At 46.5% G+C, this 26,273-nt stretch overlaps 1 protein-coding gene and 1 non-coding gene across 14 annotated transcripts in view; both read left to right on the forward strand.

Annotated features, from left to right (window-relative positions):
- Positions 1-325: 325 nt before the first annotated feature.
- The window catches only part of ARMC9 (armadillo repeat containing 9), a 137,838-nt gene continuing 111,890 nt past the window's right edge, over positions 326-26,273 (forward strand). For 9 of the 13 annotated variants that reach the window (XR_007478512.1, XR_007478509.1, XR_007478510.1 and 6 more), the window contains exons 1-7: positions 327-475; positions 8,326-8,413; positions 9,977-10,102; positions 13,396-13,566; positions 15,194-15,349; positions 17,565-17,657; positions 21,726-21,750. Coding sequence is in view for 8 of the 13 variants with exons in the window: in XM_033425506.2 (XP_033281397.1) it covers positions 8,363-8,413; positions 9,977-10,102; positions 13,396-13,566; positions 15,194-15,349; positions 17,565-17,657; positions 21,726-21,750 (622 nt within the window). In the remaining 5 variants the exon portion in view is untranslated. Of the gene's footprint in view, positions 476-8,325; positions 8,414-9,976; positions 10,103-13,395; positions 13,567-15,193; positions 15,350-17,564; positions 17,658-21,725; positions 21,751-26,273 lie in introns of all 13 variants that reach the window. The other 4 variants (XR_007478508.1, XM_033425491.2, XM_049712516.1 and 1 more) reach the window with 3 other exon arrangements.
- LOC117201886 (U6 spliceosomal RNA) lies at positions 14,623-14,729 on the forward strand. Its single transcript, XR_004484019.1, has one exon. It is a non-coding gene; the product is annotated as a U6 spliceosomal RNA (small nuclear RNA).

Consider the following 26,273-nt stretch of genomic DNA (forward strand, 5'->3'; position numbering starts at 1 on the left):
CCTCTCCCGTTGCGGAGCACAGGCTCCGGACGCGCAGGCTCAGCGGCCATGGCTCACGGGCCCAGCCGCTCCGCGGCATGGGGGATCTTCCCGGACCGGGGCACGAATCTGTGTCCCCTGCATCGGCAGACGGACTCTCAAGCACTGCGCCACCAGGGAAGCCCCAGGCGCAATATTTGTGGAAAAGAACCAATGAGAAGTTGTGGAGAGGAGGACGGGTGACGCCGCCCAGCATCTTGTAACCCGCTGCGGACTCTGAACTGCGAGCCGCGACTTCACTTCCGCCGCCTGGAAGCCCCTAGACTTAGCCCGCTAGGCTCCGCCGTTTGTCCCAGGATGCTCCGCGTAGGTCGCGTCCGGGGATTGGCTGCGCTGCTGCACGTGGTGCCAGGCAGGCGGCGGCGGTTGCCGGGGCGACGGCTGGACGAGGGGCGACCGGGCAGGGTAGGCGCATGTGCCCGCGTCAGAGCAGCAGGTAAGCTCGTCCCCCGACGCGGCCGGGCCACCCCCGAGCCCGCCGTCCCCGGGCGGGGAGGAGTGGTGATGGGCCAGAGGGCCGAGGCTCTGATGAGCCCTCTCCCCAGAGGAAAACCCCGACGCGCCAACTCAGCAGCCGCTGCCGGATGACCCCACTTTTCGACTGCTGTCCTGGACTTTGTGGGCCCGAGGCGGCGGCCTGGATATCCCGAGGACAGGCCCAGCTGCTTCCCACAAGTAGTCCCTGATCTTTGCTTCAGTGAGCCAAGCTTGAAAGGGGCTCCATGTCGTCCAGCTGGGGAGTGGCGGCACGAGAGGGTGGCCTGGGGCTTTTAGATCCATCCCTTCCGTTATCTCCCATCAGCTAACCGCTCTCCCCAGGCACCCAGGTTGAGTCCAGACTTCATCCAATCTAAGCAAAACTAGGATGCTTCCTATTCAAATTCGTCTTCCAGACAAATCCCATAGTCTTCCCCTTATTCAACCAGCTCGTAGGCCCTAAATCCCTATTATATAGAAATCAGAAGCTGCCACTGCAGTCCTCAAGAGTGATTGAAGAAGTTTTCTCTAGTTTTTGCATAAAGTAAAGCCGTGGTTCTCAAACCTGAACGTGCATAAAAGTCATCGGGAGAGCTTGTGTAAAACAATTTCTGGGCATTGTGTTCAGTAAGTTCAGAGTGATGCTAGGAATTTTCATTTCACAAGCATCCCAGGTGATTCTGATTGAGGTGGTCCAAACTTTGGGGTAATACTGTGTAGTGGTTAATATCAGTCTGGATTTAAATTCCCACTTTGTTACTTACTAGTTGAGTTATTGGGAGCACCTTAACGTCCCTGAGCCTCAGCTGCCTCATCTGTAAAAGGAGAATATAAATCATATTCATCATTCAGGTTTATTGTGAAAATTAAATGCGAAGCATTTTGCATGGCCTACAATAAGCCCTCAATAAGTGAACTTATTATGATATAAAAGTGTACAGAAAATTCTGTAATTTTTAAGAATGTCAGAGTAATAGAATACCCAAGGATGGCTCACGTTCACTGACGGATGATCATAGCAGAATCTTATTCAAAAGATGCTCATGAAGAACTTCTCTGACGAAGTGATGTTTATAAGCACAGGGCTTAGCCAGGTGAAAAAAGAAAGGGGAAGAGTGTTGCTGGCAGAGAGAACAGTATGTGCAAAGGCCCTGAGGTAGGAAGGAGCTTGAGCTCAAAACAACAAAGTTTTCTTGTTCTAGGGCCTTCAAAATGCTTTTCCGTCTGCTTGGACTTCATTTATTTATCACATGTCTTGGGTGCCTACCAGGCACTCTGCTAGGTTCTAGAGATACAAAATTTAAATACAGCTGCCTGCCTTTTTAAATAGGGTAATAAGTATAACAGTAGAAGTAAATGTAGGATATAGAGGTACCCCAGAGGAGAGAGAATTGCCTTGATGGGGAAGGAAGGAGAGGGGTTCCTGGAAGACTTCGTAAAGGAGGTCAAGCCCTGACTCAGTATGATGTGTCAAGTTTGCCCACGAGGTGAAGAAGAGTACATCCAAGGGCTTAGAATCATGAAAGAGCATTTTGTAAGGAGGAATGGCCTGGAGTTCAGTGTTACTGGGGCCTCACATGGGGAAGTAAGAATGGAGCCGGGACAGGAACAGGGACAGGGGTTGGTGGTTGGTCCAGAGGAAGGCTGGAGAGGTGGGTGGTCCTCAGACAGACACAGAGGTGTCTTTCACCTCACACCTTGTGTAACTGGCAGGCAGGGGGTCCTGCTTGCTCCTCATTGCTACTTCCCAATCACCCCCTACCCCCCCACCTTTGAAGTCCATGCCGTGGGCTTTACCACCGTTGTTTCCCTTGAAGACTGCAGCGCCTGGCTCACTGTCTACGTCTCCACCTCCTCTGCTTCATTTTGAGGGGTTTCAGAATCCCGGCTGCACAAGTTTCTTCGTCCTCCTTACTTATAGGCATCTTTTTCCTCCATCCTCCTCATTTGCCCACTTCTGCGGTCATGAGCTTTTTATTACTGCACCACCTTCAAAATCTTGATTTGAACTATTCATCCTGCTCTCTGAGCACCACCTTCTGTCTTTCAAGCTCACTTTGATGTGCCTCTGACCCCATTACTTTTTCACTGCCTTACAACCCCCTTATGCACCTTCCCTCCCCCCATCTTTAACGTAGCTTAACTCCAATGCTCCATCGCTGTTATGCTTGTTTTCTCTTTCCCCTGTCCTGCAAAAGCCTCACCCTGTTAACCTAACTCAGACAGCTGAAAGTGGCTGGAGAAAAGTGCAAAATGGTGCAGACTGGTTCTGTTTGGGATTCAAGTCCATGTATTTTTTTTTAATATTATTTATCTATCTATTTGGCTGTGTCGGGTCTTAGTTGCGGCACACAGGATCTTTGTTGCGGCATGGGTGAGGGGGGTCCTTCGCTGTGGCATGCAGGCTCCAGAGCATGCGGGCTCAGTAGTTGCGGCACACGTGCTCTCTAGTTGTGGTGTGCGGGCTCCAGAGTGAGCGGGCTCAGTAGTTGCGGCGCATGCACTCTCTAGTTGTGGCGTGCGGGCTCCAGAGTGCGCGGGCTCAGTAGTTGCAGTGCATGCACTCTCTAGTTGTGGCGTGCGGGCTCCAGAGTGCGCAGGCTCAGTAGTTGCAGAGCGTGGGCTTAGTTGTCCCACGGCAGGTCCCCAACCTTTTTGGCACCAGGGACCGGGTCCATGGAAGACAATTTTTCCATGGACGGGGTGGGGGATGGTTCAGGCGGTAATGCACGCGATGGGGAGCGGTGGGAAAGAGCAGATGAAGCTTCGCTCACTCGCCTGCCGCTCACCTGTTGCTGTGCAGCCCGATTCCTAACAGGACACGGACTGGTACTGGTCTGAGTCCTGGGGGTTGGGGACCCCTGCCCCACAGCATGTGGGATCTTAGTTCCCCGACCAGGGATCAAACCCATGTCCCTGCATTGGAAGGTAGATTCTTAACTACTGGACCTCCAAGGAAGTCCCTCGAGTCTATGTATCCTAAGCAGACTCTCAATACTGGAAATCCTGCCGTGTTTCCATAGTTGATTTGGTTCCCACCTTCCCTTCTCTTCAAACTACCAACTTGCTTCTTGCTCGCAGCTGATGACCTTGTTTCTTGTTTTGCTTCTCATCACTAAATCTGCCCATTTCTTTGGTCACTACCCATATCCTCTGCCATCCCTCTGTGTCAGGAGATGTCCTGTCCCCATGCCTGTGTGAGGCCCGGCCCTCATTGGACACTGGCCGCATCAAGGACATTGCTTCCTTAACTATCTCCTCTCTCTCCTGCCTCATCCACTTTTCCTTCTCTAACTGGGTCACTCCTATCAACGTACAAACACGCTGCTTACAACATCTTCCTTCTTAAAAAAAAACCTCCCATCTCTTTCCAGCCGCCTTGCCATCTCTCCTGTCCTTTTTGTCTCTCCTTCCTTACTTCCCTTTCTCTCTTTAACCCTTTCCAGTCAGGCACATGTCCTCACTGCTCTTATCAAGGTCACAGCCAAACTCCATTTTGCCAAATCCAGGGATTAGTTCTCCTGTCCTCATCGCCCTTGACCACGCGCAGGCGCAGCTGACGTGGGAAGCACCTTCACTGGGCTTCCAGAGTGGCACAGTGTCCTGGTCGTGTCTCCCAGCAAGTCTCTGTTCTTACTTAGTCTGCCGTCTCGCTGACCCCGCAGTACCGAGGGCCCCAGGGCTCAGCCTGGGCCTGTCCTCCTCTCCAGCTGCACTTTCTGCCCGGGGCGGGGGTCACATCAGTCACCGCGCTCATCTGCCGAAACGCCCTCTTTGCGCGGACGACTTCCTCCCCGGCTCCCGCTGCTGGCTTCACTCCCTCAGCCTTCTCAGCGCCCCCACTTGAATGGCTGCTCTGCATCTCAGATTTAGGACTGGAACAGAACTCTTGATTTAGCTCGCAGACCGTCCCTCCCCAATTTCCCCAGATCAGCGAGTGGCTTACTCTTCACCCAACTGCGCAGGCCCCAGGTGTCGCCCTTCACCTTGTCGCCGCACATGCTACATCCAGCCCAGCAGCAGCCGGCCACCTCTGCCTTTACACCTGGAACCAGAACACTTCACACGGTTCCTACCGCTCGTCCGAACTCCCTTTATCACTCGTTTCCTCTCATGGGGCCCTGCAGTCTCTTCTTGGCCCGGCAGACATGGCGCTCCTTACAAGACGTGAGCCAGGTTGGGTCAGCCCCCTCCCGGCCTCCCGTTGTGCCCGGCTAACGGCCTGGCCAGTCCCCTACACGAGTCCTACTGGACTGGGCCCTGGCACCTCATTGCCTCCACAGCCTGCCTGCTCTTCTGCCCTAGCGGCACCCCTACCCCAGCACCTGCAGCCTTAGCACTTGCAAATCCGTCTGCGCAGGTCTGGGAAGTGCCTGCTCTCTCACACCTCTGCTCACCACTCCTGTTCCCAGGGAGGCCTTCTCTGACCACCCTTTCTTTTTTTTTTCTTTTTATATTTTGGCTGCATTGGGGCTTCGTTGCTGCACGCGGGCTTTCTCAAGTTGCGGTTAGCAGGGGCTACTCCTCGTTGCGGTGCGCGGGCTTCTCATTGCGGTGCCTTCTCTTGTTGCGGAGCACGGGCTCTAGGCACACGGTCTTCAGTAGTTGCAGCGCGTGGACTTCAGTAGTTGTGGCACGCGGGCTCAGTAGTTGTGGCACGCAGGCTCAGTAGTTGTGGCTCGCTGGCTCTAGAGCGCAGGCTCGGCAGTTGTGGCGCACGGGCTTAGTTGCTCTGCGGCATGTGGGATCTTCCCTGACCAGGGATCGAACCCACCTCCCCTGCATTGTTAGGCAGATTCTTTACCACTGAACCACCAGGGAAGTCCCCCAACCACCCTTTCTAAAATGTCCCCAGACCCCTCTCCTCCGTGCTTTGTCTCCTTCCTTGCCGTATTTTCTTCATATCTGAAATTCTTTCCATTCGCTCAATAAGTAATTTTGAGCACCCACAGTGTGCCAGGCACTGGTCCAGTCACTGGGGATGCCAAGTGAACGCGTGTCTTCCTCGTGGAATCTGTACCCCGGGGTGGGAGCGACAGTGAGCAGATATGTTAATGGAAGGATGTTCCTGTCAGGGGGTGCTTAGTGCTGCTGAGAAACGTAAAGCAGCAGAAAGGGTAGGAGGTGACTGAGGGCTGGCTCCTTAGGGAGGGTGGTCAGGGCAAGGCTCTGAGGGGGTGACTTTGAAGCAGAGACTTGAGTGGGACGTGGATGCCTGGAGGAGGGGCCACGAGGCAGAGGGGGCAGTGAAAGCAGAGCCCTCAGGGAGGTCAGGCATGTGCAGGGCGGGTCCAGCGGGTGTGCGCTGGAACTGCACGGTGGCCCACGTGGCTCAAGCCTATGGAGCAAAAGGAAGAGTGTTAGAGGCCAAGTGGTGTAGACTTTGAGATGAGAGTTGGGCCGAAGGAGCCTGGCCTTCATCTAGGGGTGGAACCACGGGAGGGTCGAAAACAGGAGGGGAAAGATCCCTTGTTGTAGCTTAGACATTGGAGTGAGGTGGAGAGGGAGGTGATGGGAGGTGGTGTGGAGGGACCTTGGGAGAGACAAAGGCACGAGACAGTGACGGGGAGACAGAGAGAATGAAAAGGGGGAGATTTCTAAATTTCGTCTTCTGGACTTGTGTTCAAATATTTCAAACTGAATGCACTGTTATGGGCAGAAAAATGTAAGGTTACAGAATCACTCATTCTTTTTTTTTTTTAATATTTATTTATTTATTTGGTTGTACTGGCTCTTAGTTGCGGCTCAAGGGCTCCTTAGTTGTGGCACGTGAACTCTTAGTCTCTTAGTTGCAGCATGCACGTGGGATCTAGTTCCCTGACCAGGGATCGAACCTGGGCCCCCTGCATTGGGAGCGTGGAGTCTTAACCACTGGACCCCCAGGGAAGTCCCAAATCATGCATTCTTAGAACTAGAAGAGATCTGATAAATTCTCCATTTTATTTTACAGATAGAAACATGTTCCAGTGATGTGCCCCAGATCAGGTGCCAGTGAATGGCAGAGTTAGCATTAGGGCCCAGGCTTTGTAATTCCTCTGAGGTTATGGGCAACCAGCCGCGGGGAGGAGACTGGGAGTGGGGTCCAGGGAATGGCTGCTTTGGGTACACCTTGGGGAGGGGTGGCAGGAAGAGAAGAAAGAATTACTTTTAAAAAGTTCATGACGTTTTATTTGTTTAAGTGTTTTGAAAATATAAAAGATGTTGGACATTCTTGCACTTAATTTTTAAAAAACTGACCTAATAAATTCTCTGGTGTATGAACCTTGTGTTAACAGTTGTGTAAATGCACACCGCCTCCTCTTCCGGTAGTGTAAGGCCGAATGACTGTGGACTTCGGGTGACATTAAAGGTTTCTTTGGGGGCTTCCCTGGTGGCGCAGTGGTTGAGAGTCCGCCTGCCGATGCAGGGGACACGAGTTCGTGCCCCGGTCCGGAAGGATCCCGCGTGCCATGGCCGCTGAGCCTGCGCGTCCGGAGCCTGTGCTCCGCAACGGGAGAGGCAACAACAGTGAGAGGCCCATGTACCGCAAAAAAAAAAAAAAAGATTTCTTTTAAGTAGTACCTGATATCTTTTTGTGACTGTTTAATTTTTTTTTGCATTTTTTAGAAACTTTTTATTTTGTATTTTTTATTGGAGTATAGTTGATTTACAGTGTTGTGTTAGTTTCAGGCATACAGCAAAGTGAATCAGTTATACATATGCATGTATCCACTCTTTTTTAAGATTCTTTTCCCATATAAGTCATTACAGAGTATTGAGTAGAGTTCCCTGTGCTATTCAGTAGATCCTTATTAGTTATATATTTTACATATAGTATTGTGTATATATCAATCCCAATCTTCCAGTTTATCCGTCCCCCCACTTTCCCTCCTGGTAACCATAAGTTTGTTTTCTACATCTGTGACTCTATTTCTGGGTTTAATGTTTTTTACTTGGAAGCAGAGCAAGGGATTAGTGACTCTGTGTTTTTTCCATGAGACTAATTCTAGTGCGTATCCTTTCTTAAAGTAAATGAATTGACTTCATCATTACACTCTATTTTGTTCTAAATACACTTTATGCTCTTGACTGTTTGAATTACACATACCACGTGATAGCACTTTAGAAAACTCTAAATAAGAAAAATAATCTTCCTGCCTCTCACCAGCAATCCTTGACTGTCTCATTTATACCACCCTCCAGTCCTTGATCACGTTCATTTTAAGTAGTTGTCATAGAAGAGAGAATTACTTTTGACTTTAGCCACTGTATTTCCTAGTGCTACTGTAATAAATTACCATAAATTTAGTGGCTTAAAACAACACAGATTTATCGTCTTACAGTTCTGGCGGTCAGAAGGCTGAAATGGGTCTCACTGGACTAAACTCAAGGTGTTGGCAGGGCTTGTTCCTCTCTGGATGCTCCAGAGGAGAGTCAGTTGATTACCTTTTGCAGGTTCTAGAAGCCGCCCGCGTTCCTTGGCTCCCGGCCCTTCCTCCATCTTCAAGGCCAGCAACGGCGGGTTGAGTCTTTCTCCCACTGCGTCACTCTGACGCTAACCTTCCTGCTTCCCTCTTTCCCTGATGAGGACCCCTGTGGTTATGTTGGGCCCCCCAGATAATCCAGGCTACTCTCCCTATTTTAAGGTCAGCTGATCAGCAACCTTAATTCCATCTGTAGCCTTAATCCACCCCTTCTATGCAACCTAATATTTTCACAGGTTCTGGGGATTAGGACATGGGGGCCATTATTCTGCCCACTACAGCTATCTTTTTGTTATTTTACAGATAGTTGGAATGATAGCCTTTGTCTTATGTTTTTGCCTTGTAGAGATTTTTGCTGTGAGAATTAACAGTAACGGTTCAATATGGGGGACATTCTGGCTCATGAATCAGAATTACTTGGACTAGTGAAAGAGGTATGTTTTACAAAACACAGGTCACAGAAAAAGATCTTGAAAACTTGTATTTTACAATGCAGGAAATTCTGTAATGCCTTGTAATGTTTCTATCATTACATTACAGTTATCTGTTTTCCTTTTTATAATTTTCCATGTATTTATATTTTGTTTTCGTAACTAAACTGAAATTGTAAAGCTGCTTTTTAGAATTCCTTTAAAGAAAGTTATAAAGGCAGCACATGCTCATGGTAACAGATTCAAACAGTATAGAAGTATAAACAGTGAATTTCCCTCCTGCAGTGACCACTGTTAATGGCTTAGTATATCACCTTTCCAGACTTTTTTCTATGAGTATTCAAAATGTATTCACGCGACTATAGTTTGTTTTACAAAATGTGATGATACCACACACATTGTTCTGCAGCTTGCCTTTCATCTGTCAACAGTAGTACAGTATGAACCTCTTCCCGTGATCTGCCTCATACTTCTGAATGCCGTAGGGTATTTCACTGAGTGGCTGCATCATCATCTATTTAACTTGTTGCCTATTACTGGACATTTAGGTGTCCTACGCCGAAAGCTTTTGAAGGATAAGACCCACATCTTATGCTTTTTGGTATTCTCTGCTGCCTGTAGTAGGGGCTGGCATGGAGTTGGTGCTAAAGAAGTGGTTGCTACTGTTTTACTGTGTGGGTGAACTGTCCAGTAGGCGTTGAGAGACATGGCCGTGGAGCAAGGATACGGCATCCACCCTGGGAATGCAGCTTTGGAATTTGCTGTGATCATGAATAAATTTTCAAAGCTGTCACAGCAGAGGATTGTGGATAGGGCCTGGAGAAATAGCCACAGTTAGAGGAGGTGGAAACAGAAAGTTACGACTGACACAAACTGAGAAGTGTGGAGAGCAGCAGTAGAAGTAATGCATGTCACTAACACAAGGCAGAGGGGCGTTTCAAGACGGGGTCGGGTGGGGATCATTAGTGCTTGAAGGTGGCTGATGACTTTGCCCATCTTTTAATGGCTTACCTTTTGTTCTTAGGGGCAAGCATTACCTCTAATCCCTCTGTTTCAAGTAACAAATTCCCAGAGACCTACTAGACCCAAAGCCATCAGGTCCTTTGATCACTTTTGCCTTTTTCAGGCTGCTGCACATATCATCTTATTTTCTATTCATAATTATAATAAGGGAATTCCCTGGTGGCCCAGTGGTTAAGACTCTGCACTTTCACTGCCGAGGGCATGGGTTCGATCCCTGGTTGGGGAACTGAGATCCCGCAAGCCGTGCGACGGGACCAAAATTAAAAAATAAATTATAATGCAGCTCACATTTTCCTTCTAAAAACAAATTTATTTTCTGTAAATAAATGTTTTCTATGATACTGTCTTTCTAGCTTTTTAGTGTGTATATCAGTAAGTAAATTCTAAGCTGGATCCCAAATTACTTCTCCCAAAGATGACAGTTCATTAACCCCATTATAAATTTTGTGATAATATTGAGCTGGTACAATTACATCAAAGATGGTTACTTTGTTGATGTTAAAACAGAGAAATATATATACATTTATGCGCTTTTTTAAATAGTTTTTAGATTTTGCCGAATTTGAAGACACCTTGAAAACATTTTCAAAAGAATGCAAAATAAAAGGAAAACCGTTATCTAAATCAGCATGTGGCTCTTTAAGGGACTCCAAATCATCGATAATCCAGGTAACATTTTACTTTTTTTGATTTCTGTAGATAATCAAGGTGCTCCAAATTTGTAAGAAATGCTACCACTAGAGAATGTTGGAATATTTCTGGGGACCTGGGCACAGTGACTCTTAGACTGTGCAGATGTTCATGGATAAGTGAGTAATGTCATTTTCAAATCTCTGTATCCTAGGAAATGGGTGGCAACATAAGATCTTTTACATACATTTCTTGGCAAGAAGAAACCGTGCAGTGCTTAGAAACTAAGACTAATGTGGTCCCCATTCTGAGGAGTTTTAGGTTATGAATTCCAGGTACTGGAGACACAGCAACGAACAAAACAAAACAAAATCTCTGCCCTCATGGTGCTTGCCTTCTAGATTGGGGAGGTTGGAGGGGACAGGGAGCGAGAGCCATACGCAAGGCAGCATCCTTCCAAAACAAGGCCTGGGCAGCGGTGAGGCTGTGGCAGTGGGCTGCAAAGGGCACATATTACGTGGTCCTCAACTCTCAGGGTTAGACAGGATCTTAAAAGTCCTCATTTCAACCATTATTTGATGCTCCATCCCATTTGTAACATCCTAGGTAAGTGATTGATTCACCGTGAATACATCCAGTGACGAGAGAACATACCGTTTCCTGAGGCAGCGTATTTCAGCTTTGCATGATTTTATTATTTTAATAAATTTATTTGTTTCAATATACATACTTCTAAGAAAAATATGAGACTGTTTGAGAGTCCCACTGAGTAGCTGGAGGTCAGGCCACAGCCCGACTCCCCAGTGGCCTGTCACGGGGTACCATTGAGCGGGGGCACCATCGCAATGGCCCCCGACCCAGTGCCCCTCCAGTCCTCACGCACCTGGATTCTGAGCTACCACCACTTCAGACACAGGCTCTTCTGTCAGTGATGCATCGGGCAGCCTGATGATACCTCTCAACCCTGGAGCAAACTTTTCAGAACGTGAAACAAGAATCTAGTCATTACTAGACATGGAAACAGAGGCTGTACGTAACTTGAAAGACCTTGAAACTTTCTGATTGTGAGAAGCCTGTCTTTTCTGCTCATTCAATAAACAGCTGTGTCCTGCCATTACAGATTTCCCAAACAAAAATACCTGGAGCAGTGACTTAGGGACATTTGTGAAGTTGGCACTCAGCAAAGGGAGAGTTTCCCTAAGCACAGTTCTGTAAGAATGTGTGTGTGTGTGTGTGTGTGTGTGTGTGTGTGTGTGTGTGTATAGGTGATTATTGGTGGTATGTAAATGTTCTGATCTTCATAATGCTGGCTGTGATCATGGTTTATATTTGAGAAGTTAATATTTTGTGACCCTATGAGTTGTAACACTGGATTGCTTTATGTGTAGATATTACTTTAAACGCAGGGACCATTTCCAGGTACAGAATATGCTTCATAAACTGGGAGTATAGTGGCACGGCAAAGGTTTGTAGTCCCAGGTCTACAAAGGTAGAGTTTAGAATAAAGTGTAGATGGGCCATTGGACACATAGACTTCCTTTGCCAAGCCACGTTAAGAAAGTACCTTGACTCCAGGCTTTAAAATACCCACGAGAGTCTGCGGTCACCTCATTCACACAGTCCCTGGACCTCTCGCAGGGCAGTCCTCCCCAGAGTGGCTCGCGGGGTTCGCTCAGAGCTCAGCCGAGGTGAGCCTGGGGCGGGGCCGGGCCCCAGCAGCACACCCTTGGGAGGCTCCCCTCCACCTTTGCATCAGTCAGTGACGAGAAAAGGGGAGCCTCTGGCCAGGTTCCCCCAGGTTCTTCCAGAGGTGGCGGTGCTTAGCTGCCTCTGCTTTCCTTTGCTACCCGCCCTGCCTGCAGTTGCTGACCAGCTGTCCTTCGCTGTTTCCAGGGCTGAGAGACAGAAAGAGGGCAGTTTTGAAGAGGTAGAATTTCACTGTAGGGCTTATTTTGAAGCATTCTGAGTTTCTTTCAAATGTATGCCAATCCCTTCCAGACTAAGGTAATATTCAGAGACAGTTGTTCTCGGTCACGTGACGTAGAGAACATTTTTGTAAGATTCACAAAATCTTCACAAAAAGTGGAAGATTCCTTATCAGTGAATGTCTTTGGCTTAAGGATGACCAAACAATGTAACATTGTTCTCTGTACATTTCTATTTTATAACGTTAAAAAGTTTGATTATAAACAAATAGAATGTGTAACCTTAAAAAAAAGGACAGTTTTACAGAAAAAATGTAAAACCATTAAAAAAAGTATAAAAGAACAATGACCAAATAATGGTGGTAAATAGTGGTGGTGATGGGTTGGGGAACTGGTGATTCTATAGAAAATGCACTCCAAGAAAAGCTTTTGCAGTTGAGCACAAAATGTAGGTCTGAGGATCTTGGGCATTTGATACAAAAAGGAAAACAACATGAGTCACAGGAAGTTCTTGTGATTCTGCCTTATACCTAAATCTGCAAAATTACGCAGCAGCTATTTGTGATGTATCAGTTGTCGTTTTTCCTGTGAGACAGGTGACATGGGAACTGCCACCACCTTTCTCCAGAATTCTCTGTTTCAGCTATTGCATGGCGAGTTGGGAAGCTGTCTCTGCCCCACATAGTCAGACTGGCACAGCTCCGAGGTCGGGTTGCTGCCAGGCCTGTGCGCCCTCCTCCATCTCCAGCCCAGGCTTCCTTGTTCCTGGAACGGGAGGGCCCGGGCAGTCACTACCTGCATGTGTTGGGCTCTGTGGTTGCTTCCCACACTGCCCTCTCCGCCAGACATGCTTCTAGCAACAGCAGGCACGTGACAGCACCCACCTCCCGGGCCTGGGATCGACTGTTCCGTGTGGCTGAGCTCCCAGGCGCTCAGGGACTTGGCAGTTGTGGTGTCAGCAACTTGCCATAGGTATGAGGTTGTTCCACTGAGGTCTGGCTGGGCTCTGGGTCTGGCCTGTTCTCATCAGTTGCGTGCAGTGGGTCAGCAAGTCCAAAGGGCGACCTCAATGTATTCACTTGCCTGTGAGTCTCTGGGCTCAATCTTTGGCCTGTGCCTGATTCCTTCCATCTCAGAGACCTTAAACGTTGTGTCTGTTCTTTCGAATGCTCAGATTTGATGTTGCAGAGCAGTGGAAATCCAGGGTCGGTCTGTAGCCTAGGCAGTTTGAAGCCCTCTGGGTCTCTATTTTCCTATCCCTTACCTCTGAAAAGGAGACTTAATTTTGCTCACACTGAAACGATGGAGTATACCGGTATCCAAGGTAGTGGGAGGGTGTGAGGATTCGGGGTGTTGAGAGAAGGGGCACCCCTATGACCAGGCTTCACTCTGATGTCTTCTCCACAGAAGGACCTCCTTGCTGCGTTTGACAGTGGAGACCAGAAGGTGTTCTTCGATTTGTGGGAGGGGCACATTCCCAGTTCCATCCGGGCTGGCGACTCCCTCGCCCAGAAGTTGGAATTCTACCTACACATCCATTTTGCCATCTATCTTCTGAAACACTCCACAGGGAGACCTGTAGGTTCACCTTATGGCGTGGGTTGGTCCAAATGGTGTGTTAAAGGAGAATGTGTTATGTTTTGCAAATGAGGATTAATTTAGTTTTGTGGCCATTTTATCATATTGCTTCTAAGGAGTAGGTGTCTTACATCCTGATGAATGATTTTCTATCTCATTCCCAGCAGTTTATTTTCTAATTTGCATGGAAAGTTAATCACTTCTGTAATGAAAGCTACCTCATTTTCCTGAATACCTCGACATGTATGTCTAAGAAAATACGTGTTTAGACCACATTTTCGACCATATATTAGAAGATAAATTTAAGCTTAAACAGTGGGAAAATGGTATGCCCGTCTGTGAAAGTTTATTTGAGTGATAAGTTGAATTTAGCTTCTGCAGTCTTTTCCTGCAGGTGTGGGACTGGAGCTGTGAAGGGGAGAGGGGAGCAGCTGCAAACTTCTCTGCAGGTGAACCTTGGGGCACGGAGAGAATGACAGAAGGGGAGCAGGCCAGGCTGACATCGGACCACGCACATTTGTTTCGTGGCTTCTCCACACCTTGGCTACTGCCCCCAGGACCTGTGTTAACTTATTAAATGTCAGGGGACCGCAGGAAGGCTCAGTGGTAGAGGAGCAGCTTTACAGCACATTGTGGTAGCCATTCTTGGAAGGCTGTTCCTTAAGATAGGACTCCTGTGGGTGCCGTTGTGGGAGACTTCTCATTTTCTTTGTATTTATTTTTATTTTCTAATTTTTCCATTTTTCTGTAAGATAAAAAGATCAATAAATTTTTTAAGTCCGGTGGGCTTCACAGTGTAGGTGAAGTGAGATGCACTGATGAGAAGAATTGGCCTGTGTATGAGGCTGTGAGGGACGTAACAGGCGAGGCCAGGGTGGACCTTCTCGTTGAGGCCCAGGAGAAAATGGAAACCCTGGCGGGGGACCCGACTTGCCTGGGATTACACCTGGAAGCAGTGAAGCAGGCAGGATCACTTCTTAGTTAGCCTAATAAAGGAAAGGAATGATGATACGGAAAACTTCCGTTTCAAAAAACTATTCACCTTTAAGTGCTCTCTTCGGCAGCACATATACTAAAAAAAAAAAAATTGGAACGACACAGAGAAGATTAGCATGGCCCTGCGCAAGGATGACATGCAAATTCGTGAAGCGTTCCATGTTAAAAACAGTAACCGTTCACCCTTAAAAACCTCTTGTAAGGAAATCACAGCAATGCAGACAAATAGTTATTTCTGATATCTGAGCTATGAAAACAATGTGCATATCTAATAATGGGGGAATTGGCTAAATAACTTATGATAGACCCACGAGATGAGGTTTTGTCCTGCCATTAAGAATGATGTTTATGAAGAATTTTAAGGATATGAGAAAATGGTAACGATAGATTGAAAAGGCAGCATTTGAACTGTGTGTATCATATATCTAGTTCTCTGATATTCCTGACAGTTTCACGAAGGGGCGAAATAGGGGTGATGTTAGGATGACTGGTGACGGCACGCAGGCTGGGCCAGACGGGGAGGATGCCAGCGACGTGGCTGGAACTGAAGGAGCCTCGGAGAGAGGACAGGTGAACACGTGAGCTGGCGTCAAGCAGGAGATCTCAAATGAGCATCCTCCCTTCCTCGCAGGACAAAGAGGAACTGGATGAAAGGATTTCTTATTTCAAAACCTACCTGGAGACCAAAGGGGCAGCGCTGAGCCAGACCACGGAGTTTCTCCCTTTCTATGCCCTGCCTTTTGTTCCCAATCCCATGGTCCACCCCTCATTTAAAGAGCTTTTCCAGGTAAGTGACCACCTCCGAACCTTGTCCCAGATCCTGGGCAGCATGGCAGTCTCACCTTGTATACATTGGTGCTTTCTGAATGATGCTGTAAAAAGGCTAAAATTTGCTTATGTTTTGTTGTATTTGAAAAGAATGTACAGGTAATTTGCTTTAACCAACTTTTCTTGTGCTATAAAGTGTGCTTTTTTGTTGTTGCACCAAGACTTGTTAGCCCAGAACTGACAAAATATTTTAAAACATACTAACCTCTTAAATCATTCTGTGTATACTTCTGCGGTATTGAAACAATAACTTATTCAATTACGATGAAAATTAGTAGCCTGAAAAAAAACTAGGCTGCTTTACGCAATCACTGGCTATGAATATTTTGATTTGTGTTAAAATTCTCACTTACTTGGTATATATTTGGTTACCTGATTGTGTACTATATTACCATCAGACTATTTGCCCCTTGCAGTGGGAGTGCGGAGTCTTAACCACTGGACTGCCAGGAAGTCCTGACAGTTGTTTTCTTTTTTTTTTTTCTTTTTAACATCTTTATTGGAACCGACAGTTACTTTCTTTTGGGACATTGAAGGTATTTTTATTTCATCTCCTGGCTCCCACGGTTGCAATTTTGAAGTTGGCCGTCAGTCTAATTGCTGTTCCTTTGTACGTGGTCTGTCTTTCTTCTCTGGCCTTTAAGATTGTATAATTTCACTGCAGTGTGTCTAGGGATACCCAAATATTTTATTTTGTTTTGTTTTTTAAGATGTCTTCGTTTATGTTGGCCAGTCTAGCAGTCCTTTGCTGAGATTCTTTTCTATATGGTTGAGACAGAGAGCCTTGAGCTGGAGCACACTATTAGTTTCCTGCAGCTGCTATAACAAAGGACCGCAGACCGGGTGGTTTAGGACAGAAATTTATTGTCCCACAGTTTAGGAGGCCAGAAGTCTGAAATCAGGGTATCGGCAGGGGCGTGCTCTCTCCGAAGCTTCTAGGGGAAGATGCTTCTTTGCCTTTTCCAGCTTCCAGTAGCCTCAGGTGTCTATTGGCTTGTGGTTGAATAATTCCAGATCTCTGCTCTGTCTTTACGTGGCCATCTTCTCTCTGTGTCTGTGTCTAAATTCCCTTCTTCTTATAAGGAGAGCAGTCATATTGGATTAAGAGCTTACACTAATAGCTAATTCCATCTGCAATGTCCCCGTTCCCCTGGCCTCACATTATGAGGAGATTAGGGCTTCAACATGTCCTTTTAGGGGGCACAATTCAACCCACAACAGACACATGAGAAATGAAGTCATCATGCTGTGTCGGGGAATTACAAAATCTTTTTAAAATATCAGACTTTTCTGCTTTTCTGGCAGTGTTTTTTCAGAGGGTCAGACAACGCACTGGATGGACTGATGGGGTGGGGTGGGAGACGTGGATGAGGATTAGAGCTGGGGGGAGACATGGGGAAGGATGGGCAGATCTGGGGGAGATGGGGCAGGATCTCAGAAGTAAGTGGACCTGAGTTTTTAGTGACAGAGCTTCTTTCTAGTGGAACTTCTTGGTTTAGGTGGTCGATATTTTTGTCTGAAGACTCAGAAAAATTGTCCTGAGAAAGATCGTTGCTTGTGACACTTGTTCTTTTACTTCGTGAGTCATTATTTTTTCCTTCTCAATGAGCATTATTTGAGATAAATAATTTATTTTTAAGGAGCAAATCAAACTAGATGTACGTCATGATGCTGGACATGATGGAGTATTTGAGGCAGATAACAGCTTCTTTCTGCTTTTCTTGTCTGGATGAGGTTTATGGAAATGAGTCTCCTTCTTCTGGAGACTCTCGGTAGCTTAGCGATAATTGTGTATTCCTGCCAGTGCCACGTATGCCTAAACCATACTGCATTATTTTTGGTATTCAACGTAATAAGGTTACTTATCAGGCTTGTGTTTAAATCACATGAAAAATTCAAATCATGTACAGGGTTATTTTTTCTCTGTATATGAAAGTACTCTCTTCTTTCCTCCTGCTGTGGGCTCTCGAATCTTCTATAAGTGAATTGGTGAAATGTCCTAAAACCTGGTTTTTACAGCATCACACCACTGGCAAGACATCTTGCTTCTGATTTCAGTAACTGTGGTGGAGTTATTTAACCCTAAAGGCCACAACTTGACAATGTTTGTTGGCATTTAATGATCTAGTGCTTTTCTTTTTTTTCCTTGTTTTTTTTTTTTTCCTTTCCTTCAGGATCCTTGGACTCCAGAATTAAAGTTGAAGTTGGAAAGGTTTCTGGGTTTAATTTTTAAAGCCAGTAACACGCCGAAGCTTTTAACATTATATGTATCCTTTTGAAGCATATGGAGGCCACCTATGGTGTTAGAGCAGCTCACTGGCCTAGATGTCCTCAAATAGGGATAGTTGTGGTCGTGCTGCTTTCATACTTAAGAGCGAATTAAGCGTTAATGGGGGCGCGTGCCAACCAGTCCGCGGCCTGTTAGGAACCGGGCTGCACAGCAGGAGGTGAGCGGCGGGCGAGTGAGGGAAGCTTCATCGCCGCTCCCCATCGCTCGCATCACCACCCACACCATCGCCCTCACCGTCCGTGGAAAAATTGTCTTCCACGAAACCGTCCCTGCTGCCAAAACGGTTAGGGACCACTGCTGCAAAGGATTGACTTCTACGGCGTTGGGTCTCTGAGACGCGGCGAGGGTCCTATTTTCATGTCATGTGCTGAGAAGCTGTCTGAGTAGGGGAAAAAAAATGTCTGTCTTCTTGAAAAATAACTCTTTGGAAGAATTGTCCTTCGCAGAAGATCAGCTAGTCACTTTTAAGGCCTTGAGGCCGTGGCGTATGGACAAGTCATATATAACTTGTCACTCAAATTAGGACTTTTTCCCGTCGTGGAGCACAGGATCTGGACGCGCAGGCTCAGCGGCCATGGCTCACGGGCCCAGCCGCTGCGCGGCACGTGGGATCTTCCCGGACCGGGGCACGAACCCATGTCCCCTGCATCGGCAGGCGGACTTTCAACCACTGCGCCACCAGGGAAGCCTCAAATTAGGACTTCTAAAAAACAACTTTGTTGGGACTTCCTTGGTGGTCCAGTGGTTAAGACTCTGTGCTCCCAATATAGGGGGCCCGGGTTCGATCCCTGGTCAGGGAACTAGATCCCACATGCCGCAACTAAAAATCCCAAGTGCCACAACTAAGACCCGGCACAGCCAAATAAATAAATAAATATGTTAAAAATAAATATATAAAAAACAACTTTACTGAGGTATAATTTACACACTATGAAATTTACCCATGGTAAGTGCATTATTTAATGATTTTTAGCAAATGGATAGAGTTGTGCAGCCATCACCACAATCCAATTTAAATAGGGACACTTTTGAGAGTAAAAAGGGAACACTGACCGGACAGAGGACCAGGCAGCAGGTGTAAATGGAGCTTGTCCGGGGAAGAATGTCACGGATCGCCCGGCCCGTGGGAGGCTGATTTCCCAAAGCTCGTGGGTCTCTAAGGACGTTCATCTCCTTTTATTCTGAACAAGAACGTATCAAAAGTTATTTCATAACAAGAATATAGCATTTTGAATTGTAAGGTTGGTGTTTGTTTTGTTTAATTTAATAAAACATTTAGGCTGCTGTGCTGCATAATACCTTCTGCTTCCGTTCTAACTCCAAAGCACTGGACTCTCTTTTCCTAATTGAACTCTTTGAATTGAAATCCGTGGGATTTCATGGCATGTTTCTCCTGCTTCAGCTTCCTGAGCCTCCAGTGGCTCCCTGTGGCCTGTACTCAAGTCCTCAGCCTCGCCTTGAGACCGCCCACCATCGGGCTGAGTACAGCTCTCCTCTCTGCTTTCATATCCTTTAAGGTTTTGTTCCAATACTACCCTCTGCCCACATACCATTATGTTTGCATACCCAATTCTTTTCCCTCTTAGAGTTCCATATAAAAGGACAGTTTTCAGTGAAATTAGGACTTTTCCAACTTGGTTTATGATTACTTTAATACACTTTTAAAAAGCGTTTCTCCTTAAGAAGGTAATGGGAATTATGTAAAGATTCTAAAAGAAATGTTTTACATAGTAAATCATATTAGTTATATTAATAATAGCACCCATTTCATTGGAATAACATGATTGAGTTAATACATGAAAAACTTTGCTTAAAACAGCCCAACACATGGAAGCGCTTGTGTTACTGACTGTTAGCTGTTAGTATTATAGTTTGCAAATAGTTGTTACCTTTTATCCTGTTCAACATGCTTTGAAGCGAATACACTGAAGTCTAGCAGGTAACTATAGACATTATTCCTTTCTTTTCCTTGTTATGTGGAAATATTTGGAGTTCAGTTCAACGCATATATTAGGTTGAATATTGTGCTAGGAATTAGGGACACAAAGAAAAGGCCAAGATATAGGCAAGTTGGAGTTTTGAACAGTAAAATGGGAGTCTGTGAGGCAGACAGAATGAGGGACAGGAGTTCCAAGTAGAGGGAACAGCTCGTGCAAAAGCACTGAGCCTGTATGTTTGGGAAACTATGAAGCATTCAGTATTGCTGGAGCAGAAGAGTTGAGAGAGAGAGTGAGAGATTAGGCAGGCCCAGGGCACGAAGGTTCCTATGAGGTCCCGTAAGTAATGAGGAGCCTTTGAACCATTTTAAGAAGAAGAATAGCATGGTTATGTTTACATTTCTAAAGAAACAAACAAAACAACACTCTTTTTTTATTCCTGATTATAAAATTGATCATATTCCTTATAGAACATTTGGAAAGCACAGAAATGCATTTGTGTACATACATGCACGCCAAAGTATGTAATGTTTACAATAAATGAGGATAGACAGCTATATGTATGTGTAGTTTTAAATATTTTTTATCAAATGAAGAGAGAATTTCCTCATATCATTAAATATTCTTCAAAAATAGGTTGTCTTCTCAAAGTTTAAACATAGAAATTACCTACGTCCCAGCAGTTCCACCCCTAGCTGTATACTCGAGAGAAATGAAAACATATGTCTACACAGCAACTTGTACGTGAACGTTCACAGCAGCATTGTTTGAAATAGCTGAGAAGTGCCAACAACCCAGATGTCCATCGACTGATGAACGGATAAACCAAACGTGGTCTGTCCATATAACGGAATATTACGTGGCAGTAAAAGTGAGTGAATTACTGATCTGTGCTACAACATGGATGAATCTTGAAAGCATGATGCCAAATGAAAGAAGCCAGACCCAGAAGGCTGCATATTGTATGATTCCATTTGTATGAAGGGGCCAGAGGGGGCAAATCTACAGAGAGTAGACAGTGGTTGCCTAGGGCTGGGGAGGGTGGTGACTGCTGACGGGCACAGGGTTTCCTTTTTGGAGGATGAAAATGTTCCACAGCCGATTGTAGTGATGGTTGCACAACTCAGTGAATGTACTGAAAACCATTGAAATGTACACTTTGAATGGGTGAAGTATATAATATGTGAATTACATCTCAATAAAGCTGTTACCAGAAAAATTAAGAAAACCCAGGGACTTCCCTCATGGCGCAGTGGTTAAGAATCTGTCTGCCAATGCAGGTGACACAGGTTCGAGCCCTGGTCCGGGAAGATCCCACATGCCGCGGAGCAATCCCGTGTGCCACAACTACTGAGCCTGCGCTCTAGAGCCCGCGAGCCACAACTATTGAAGCCCACGTGCCGCAGCTACTGAAGCCCGCACACCTAGAGCCCGAGCTCCGCAACAAGAGAAGCCACTGCGATGAGAAGCCCACGCACCGCAACCAAGAGTAGCCCCCGCTCGCCGCAACTACAGAAAGCCCGCACGCAGCAACGAAGACCCAGCGCAGCCAAAAATAAATAAATAAATATATTTTTTTTAATTAAGAAAACCCAAATAAAACAGGTAAATACCTTGCCATCAGACATGCAGCCAGATGTGTGGAAGCTGAGATTTAAACCCAGGAGGCAGTCTGGTGCCAGAGTCTGTGGTTGTAGTTACCGCGCCATGCTCTCTTCATCCCATTCTCAATTTCCTTAGGCTAACGTTTTAGCACTGAAGTTACAGCGTTAAAGGGTATGAATTCAGATTTGCACTTTTAGTCAAACATTTTGGTAGCTGTGGGGAAGGTTTTTGAAGGGGGAAGGAGGCCAGTTGGGGCTGTTGGACCCACAGAGTGGTTCTTGAGGTGCATAGAGGAGGATTTATCTGTGAGTCACGAGTCACCCAAAAATCGAGAAGTCGGTAACTGTCTTAGTTATTTATAGCAGCATTAAGAGGCGCCCTTCCCTGTCCTGAGATTTCTTTTTTACCACGCTGGGGCCCTTTCTCAGACTGGCCAACACAATGTGAGATACCCTGAGTTCTGCCTCCTGAATGCCTGTTTTCCTGAACTTCTTTCATCCCAGAAGGAGAATGGACAAAGCAACAAAGGTAAATCATCTAGATGAAAAATTTTAAATCACAACTTTGCCAACTCGAGTTTTAAGTAATGAAATGGAGAGAATTCCCCGGACTTGGCAAACGAGGGCTTTAAAATTCTAAATATTTATGAAATGCTTTGTAGTCCTTTTTAATCTGCGTTCCTTGAGACCCACTTTTCAGGGTGGCTGGTATTGTTAGCTTTGTCTTGCATGTCAGATAACTAAGACACGGAGAAACAACGAGAATCCAAGCAAGTGCCAGAGGGACCCAAGTGCAGCAGCACAGTTAGAAGATGCAGTGCAGCATGGGTAGGGAAAGAGTTACTTCAGTATCCTTCACTTTTACCTTAAACTACTTTAACAGGGTCTTATCTCCGCAGCAATATGGAGTTCTCGTTCTTACAAAGCATTTCCATTTTTTGCATTCAAAGTAGGAATTCCAGTCTTACACTTTTAGCATAAAATGATGGTTTTCCAAGATTAGTAATTTTTACCAGACCTGTTCATTTTCCAGAAAGGTGAGAAAAATTTTAGTTAACATGAAATTTGTGGCCACAGTTGGGATTCTTTGCCGGAGTTTTGTCTTTGATGCAACATGATGAAAACGGCTTAAATTATTCTGTTGCAAAGGGTTATATGATGTGCTTCGTGCCTTTGGTAAGTACTGAGGGCATAATCCTCAATTCCCAGCAGGTAGAGTTTTACTAGGTGAAATAACAGATCTGCCCTTTTCACAGCAGTCATGTTAGAGAGGATTGCAAAGCTTCCTGCCATTGTTTTTCTGTTTCCTTTTAGAGAGTTAAAGGTTTCTAAAGAAAAGAAGCATTAGTAAATTATTTAGCTCTTGGTGTGCCAGGCAACTGAATGATGAGCAGGGCTGCAGATTTGATTCCCACGCGTGCTTCAGTAGCTTCAGATGGGAAGCGCTTGGGTGTTTCTTCTCGCCCTCGGTGGCCTCGCGGGCCTCCAGCTCAGCGGTTCTAATTGCGCTGCTGGTTCTGCAGCTGGGCCTCCCCTCCCGGAACTCAGAGGGACCTGCGTGGAGGAGCGGCAGGACTCATGCCCTCGGTCCGGGCCTGAACACAGAGGAGCAGTGGGGACCGCTCCGAGGGTCACAGGCTGCAGCCTCGAGCTCCCGGAGGTGGTGTTGCCCCCAGCATGGTTATGCGGAGGACGCGTACCTGGGGTCTCTCTCTGCGGCTGCCCAGGCCTGCTCCCTACTGGGTTAGTGCGGCTCCGGGCCTTGGCCAGGGCGGGTCCAGGCCGGTTGTCTCCCGTTCAGCACAGCTGGAGCTCCTCAGTTGGGACAGGCGCTCGGGGCTCGACCTGCAACCCCCAGAAATGCTCCTTTGCCTCACTACTTCTCTTCCTCTTGCTGCCCAGCAAGCTGCCTCAGACTCAGTGGCATAAAACAACCGTGTCCATTTATTCTTATTGCTATCATCTTGCGTGGTCTGGGAGTTGTGGGCTCGGTCAGTTCTCCCTCGGGGTGTCTCCCGGTGTAGACGGAGCCGGGTAGAGCCGTCTCCAAGGCTTCCACGTGCACAGGTCTGGTGGCTGATGCTGGCTCTCGGCTGGGCTCTCAGCAGAGGCCCTGGACTAGAATGCCCACGTGGACGCTTCCTCAGGGCTGTTGGCCGGGTTCCCACCCAGGGTGAATGTCCCCAGAGGGGGCTGGATCGAAGCTGTGTCACCTTTTCTAACCCAGTCTCTGAAGTAACTCAGTGTTGTTTCTGGTGTGTTCTATTCATTAGAAGCAAATTCCTAAAGCCAGCCCACATTCAAAGGAAGGAGACTTACATTCCACCTCTTGATGGGAAGGAACTGTCAAAGACCCTGCGGTCATATTTTAAAACCACCACCCAACCTGCGTCCTTTGGGTCCCAGAGAACTGCATTAATTCTTTTTTTTCTCTTTTTAAAATTAATTTATTTAATTTATTTATTTTTGGCTGTGTTAGGTCTTCGTTGCTGTGCGCGGGCTTTCTCTAGTTGTGGCGAGCGGGGGCTACTCTTCATTGTGGTGCACGGGCTTCTCATTGCGATGGATTCTCTTGTTGCGGAGCACGGGCTCTAGTCTCGCGGGCTTCAGTAGTTGTGGCATGAGGGCTTCGTTGCTCCGTGGCATGTGGGATCTTCCCGGACCAGAGCTCGAACCCCTGTCCCCTGCATTGGCAGGCAGATTCTTAACCACTGCGCCACCAGGGAAGCCCAGTTCTTGGCTGAGTCCGTTTAGTCCTTGTTCAGAGTCGGTCTTTGGACTCCTAGGCATTGGGGACAGGAAGGTGGTGAGAAACTTCTCCTGGATTTCCGAGTTTCTGCCACCTCCTGTCACCCAGCATGCCCTGCAGTTTGGGGGGATAGCTTCTTGCCGGCAACCAGTTATGTCTCTGATAAGTGGCCCAGTTTTGCAGACGAAATAAACATGGGCGGGGGAGTGCAAGTAGAAGAGGCTGTATTTTTCTACAGACCTTTCATTTGGTATTTCAGCAAGGAGACCAGGTTTTTCGAGCCTTCTTTAAGTTTGATTTTATTTGCGTTTTCTGACGATAGCTAAGCAGGATGTCTGTGGAATTGAGTCTGGCAGGCACAGTGTATGTCTGTGGCAGAAAAACCCCAAATGCAATATTGCCACGGAGATGAGAGATTAGCACCGCAGGGCACTTGTACCAGGGGCTCCAGCCCAGGCCCAGTGTCACCATAGCTAATTGTCACCACTGTGTCTTCTGTGCCTTGTGGTCATTGCTAAGGCTGCAGCGACCACAAGGCACAGACAAGCCCCCAATTCAATTCTAGCCCCAGGTGTTGTTTTTTATTTTTATTTCTTTTTTAAAAAATTTATTTATCTATTTTTGGCTGCGTTGGGTCTTTGTTGCTGCGTGCGGGCTTTCTCTAGTTGCGGCGAGCAGGGGCTCCTCTTCGTTGCGGTGCGTGGGCTTCTCATTACGGTGGCTTCTCGTGTTGTGGAGCACGGGCTGTAGGCACGCAGGCTTCAATAGTTGTGGCTCACGGGCTCTAGAGCGCAGGCTCAGCAGTTGTAGCGCATGGGCTTAGTTGCTCCCTGGCACGTGGGATCTTCCGACCAGGGCTCGAACCCGTGTCCCCTGCACTGGCAGGCGGATTCTTAACCACTGCTCCACCAGGGAAGCCCAGGTGTTGTTTTTTAAATGGAATGGTTGGATAATATCATTATGTGTCTTCAGACCTACTAGAGAATGGACTTGAGGATATGGAGAGGGGGAAGGGTAAGCTGTGACAAAGCGAGAGAGTGGCATGGACATATATACACTACCAAACGTAAAATAGATAGCTAGTGGGAAGCAGCTGCATAGCACAGGGAGATCAGCTCAGTGCTTTGTGACCACCTAGAGGGGTGGGATAGGGAGGGTGGGAGGGAGGGAGACGCAAGAGGGAAGAGATATGGGAACATATGTATTTGTATAACTGATTCACTTTGTTATAAAGCAGAAACTAACACACCATTGTAAAGCAATTATACTCCAATAAAGATTAAAAAAATTTTGATAAAGCAAAATTATATATATATCATTATGTGTCTTGATAGGAAGGTTTCATGGGCAGAGTGAGATTTCCAGAAGCTTTTGAAGAAGGTGAGAAAAGTGCTTGGAGTGGAAAAGTCTCTCAAAAGGAATTATATTAAAAATGGCATTAAGAATAAAAACTTAGGTTGGCAAGATACCATATTGGATTATTATTTTCACCTAGCCATCTAAAAAGGATACAGAAATAGTATCTTTTAGCATTTCTGGCATTATGCATTTGGCCCCTTCAGACAATGGGCAACTGATCATTTTCCTAGGGTTCAGAGCTGTAAATATTATTTTTGAAAATGATGACCTATATTCCCAGTTATAAGCCTTAACATTCTTCCTCCGGTATTTGTGGATTAGCAGAATAGCAAAGAGCCGATTTATATCTAAATACCAAAAAAAATTTGTTTGATATTATAAAAATAGAGTGATTGATTTGTTTTTTATATTAGGTTAGAAAAAAATCCATATTTTAAAATGTATCATCTTGAGCAGCCAAGATGTCTCTAAAATCAAATCTCATCTACTCTTTTTTTTTTTAATTTATTTATTTATTTATTTTTGGCTGCGTTGGGTCTTTGTTGCTGTGCGCAGGCTTTCTCTAGTTGCGGCGAGCGGGGGCTACTCTTCATTGCGGTGCGCAGGCTTCTCACTGCGGTGGCTTCTCTTGTTGTGGAGCACGGGCTCTAGGCGCACGGGCTTCAGCAGTTGTAGCTCGCAGGCTCTAGAGTGTAGGCTCAGTAGTTGGGGCGCACGGGCTTAGCTGCTCCGCGGCATGTGGGATCTTCCCGGACCAGGGCTCGAACCCGTGTCTCCTGCATTGGCAGGTGGATTCTTAACCACTGCTCCACCACGGAAGCCCCGCATCTACTCTTAAAAAAAAAAACACAACAATGCATCTAAATGAAGTAGAAATGTCAACAAGGGAAAGCTTGACTGCTTTACTGTAGGATCACTTTTGTTATTGATTCATTTCATGCTCG

Source organism: Orcinus orca, chromosome 7, assembly GCF_937001465.1.
Source record: "Orcinus orca chromosome 7, mOrcOrc1.1, whole genome shotgun sequence".
NCBI classification, from domain to species: Eukaryota; Metazoa; Chordata; class Mammalia; order Artiodactyla; family Delphinidae; genus Orcinus; species Orcinus orca.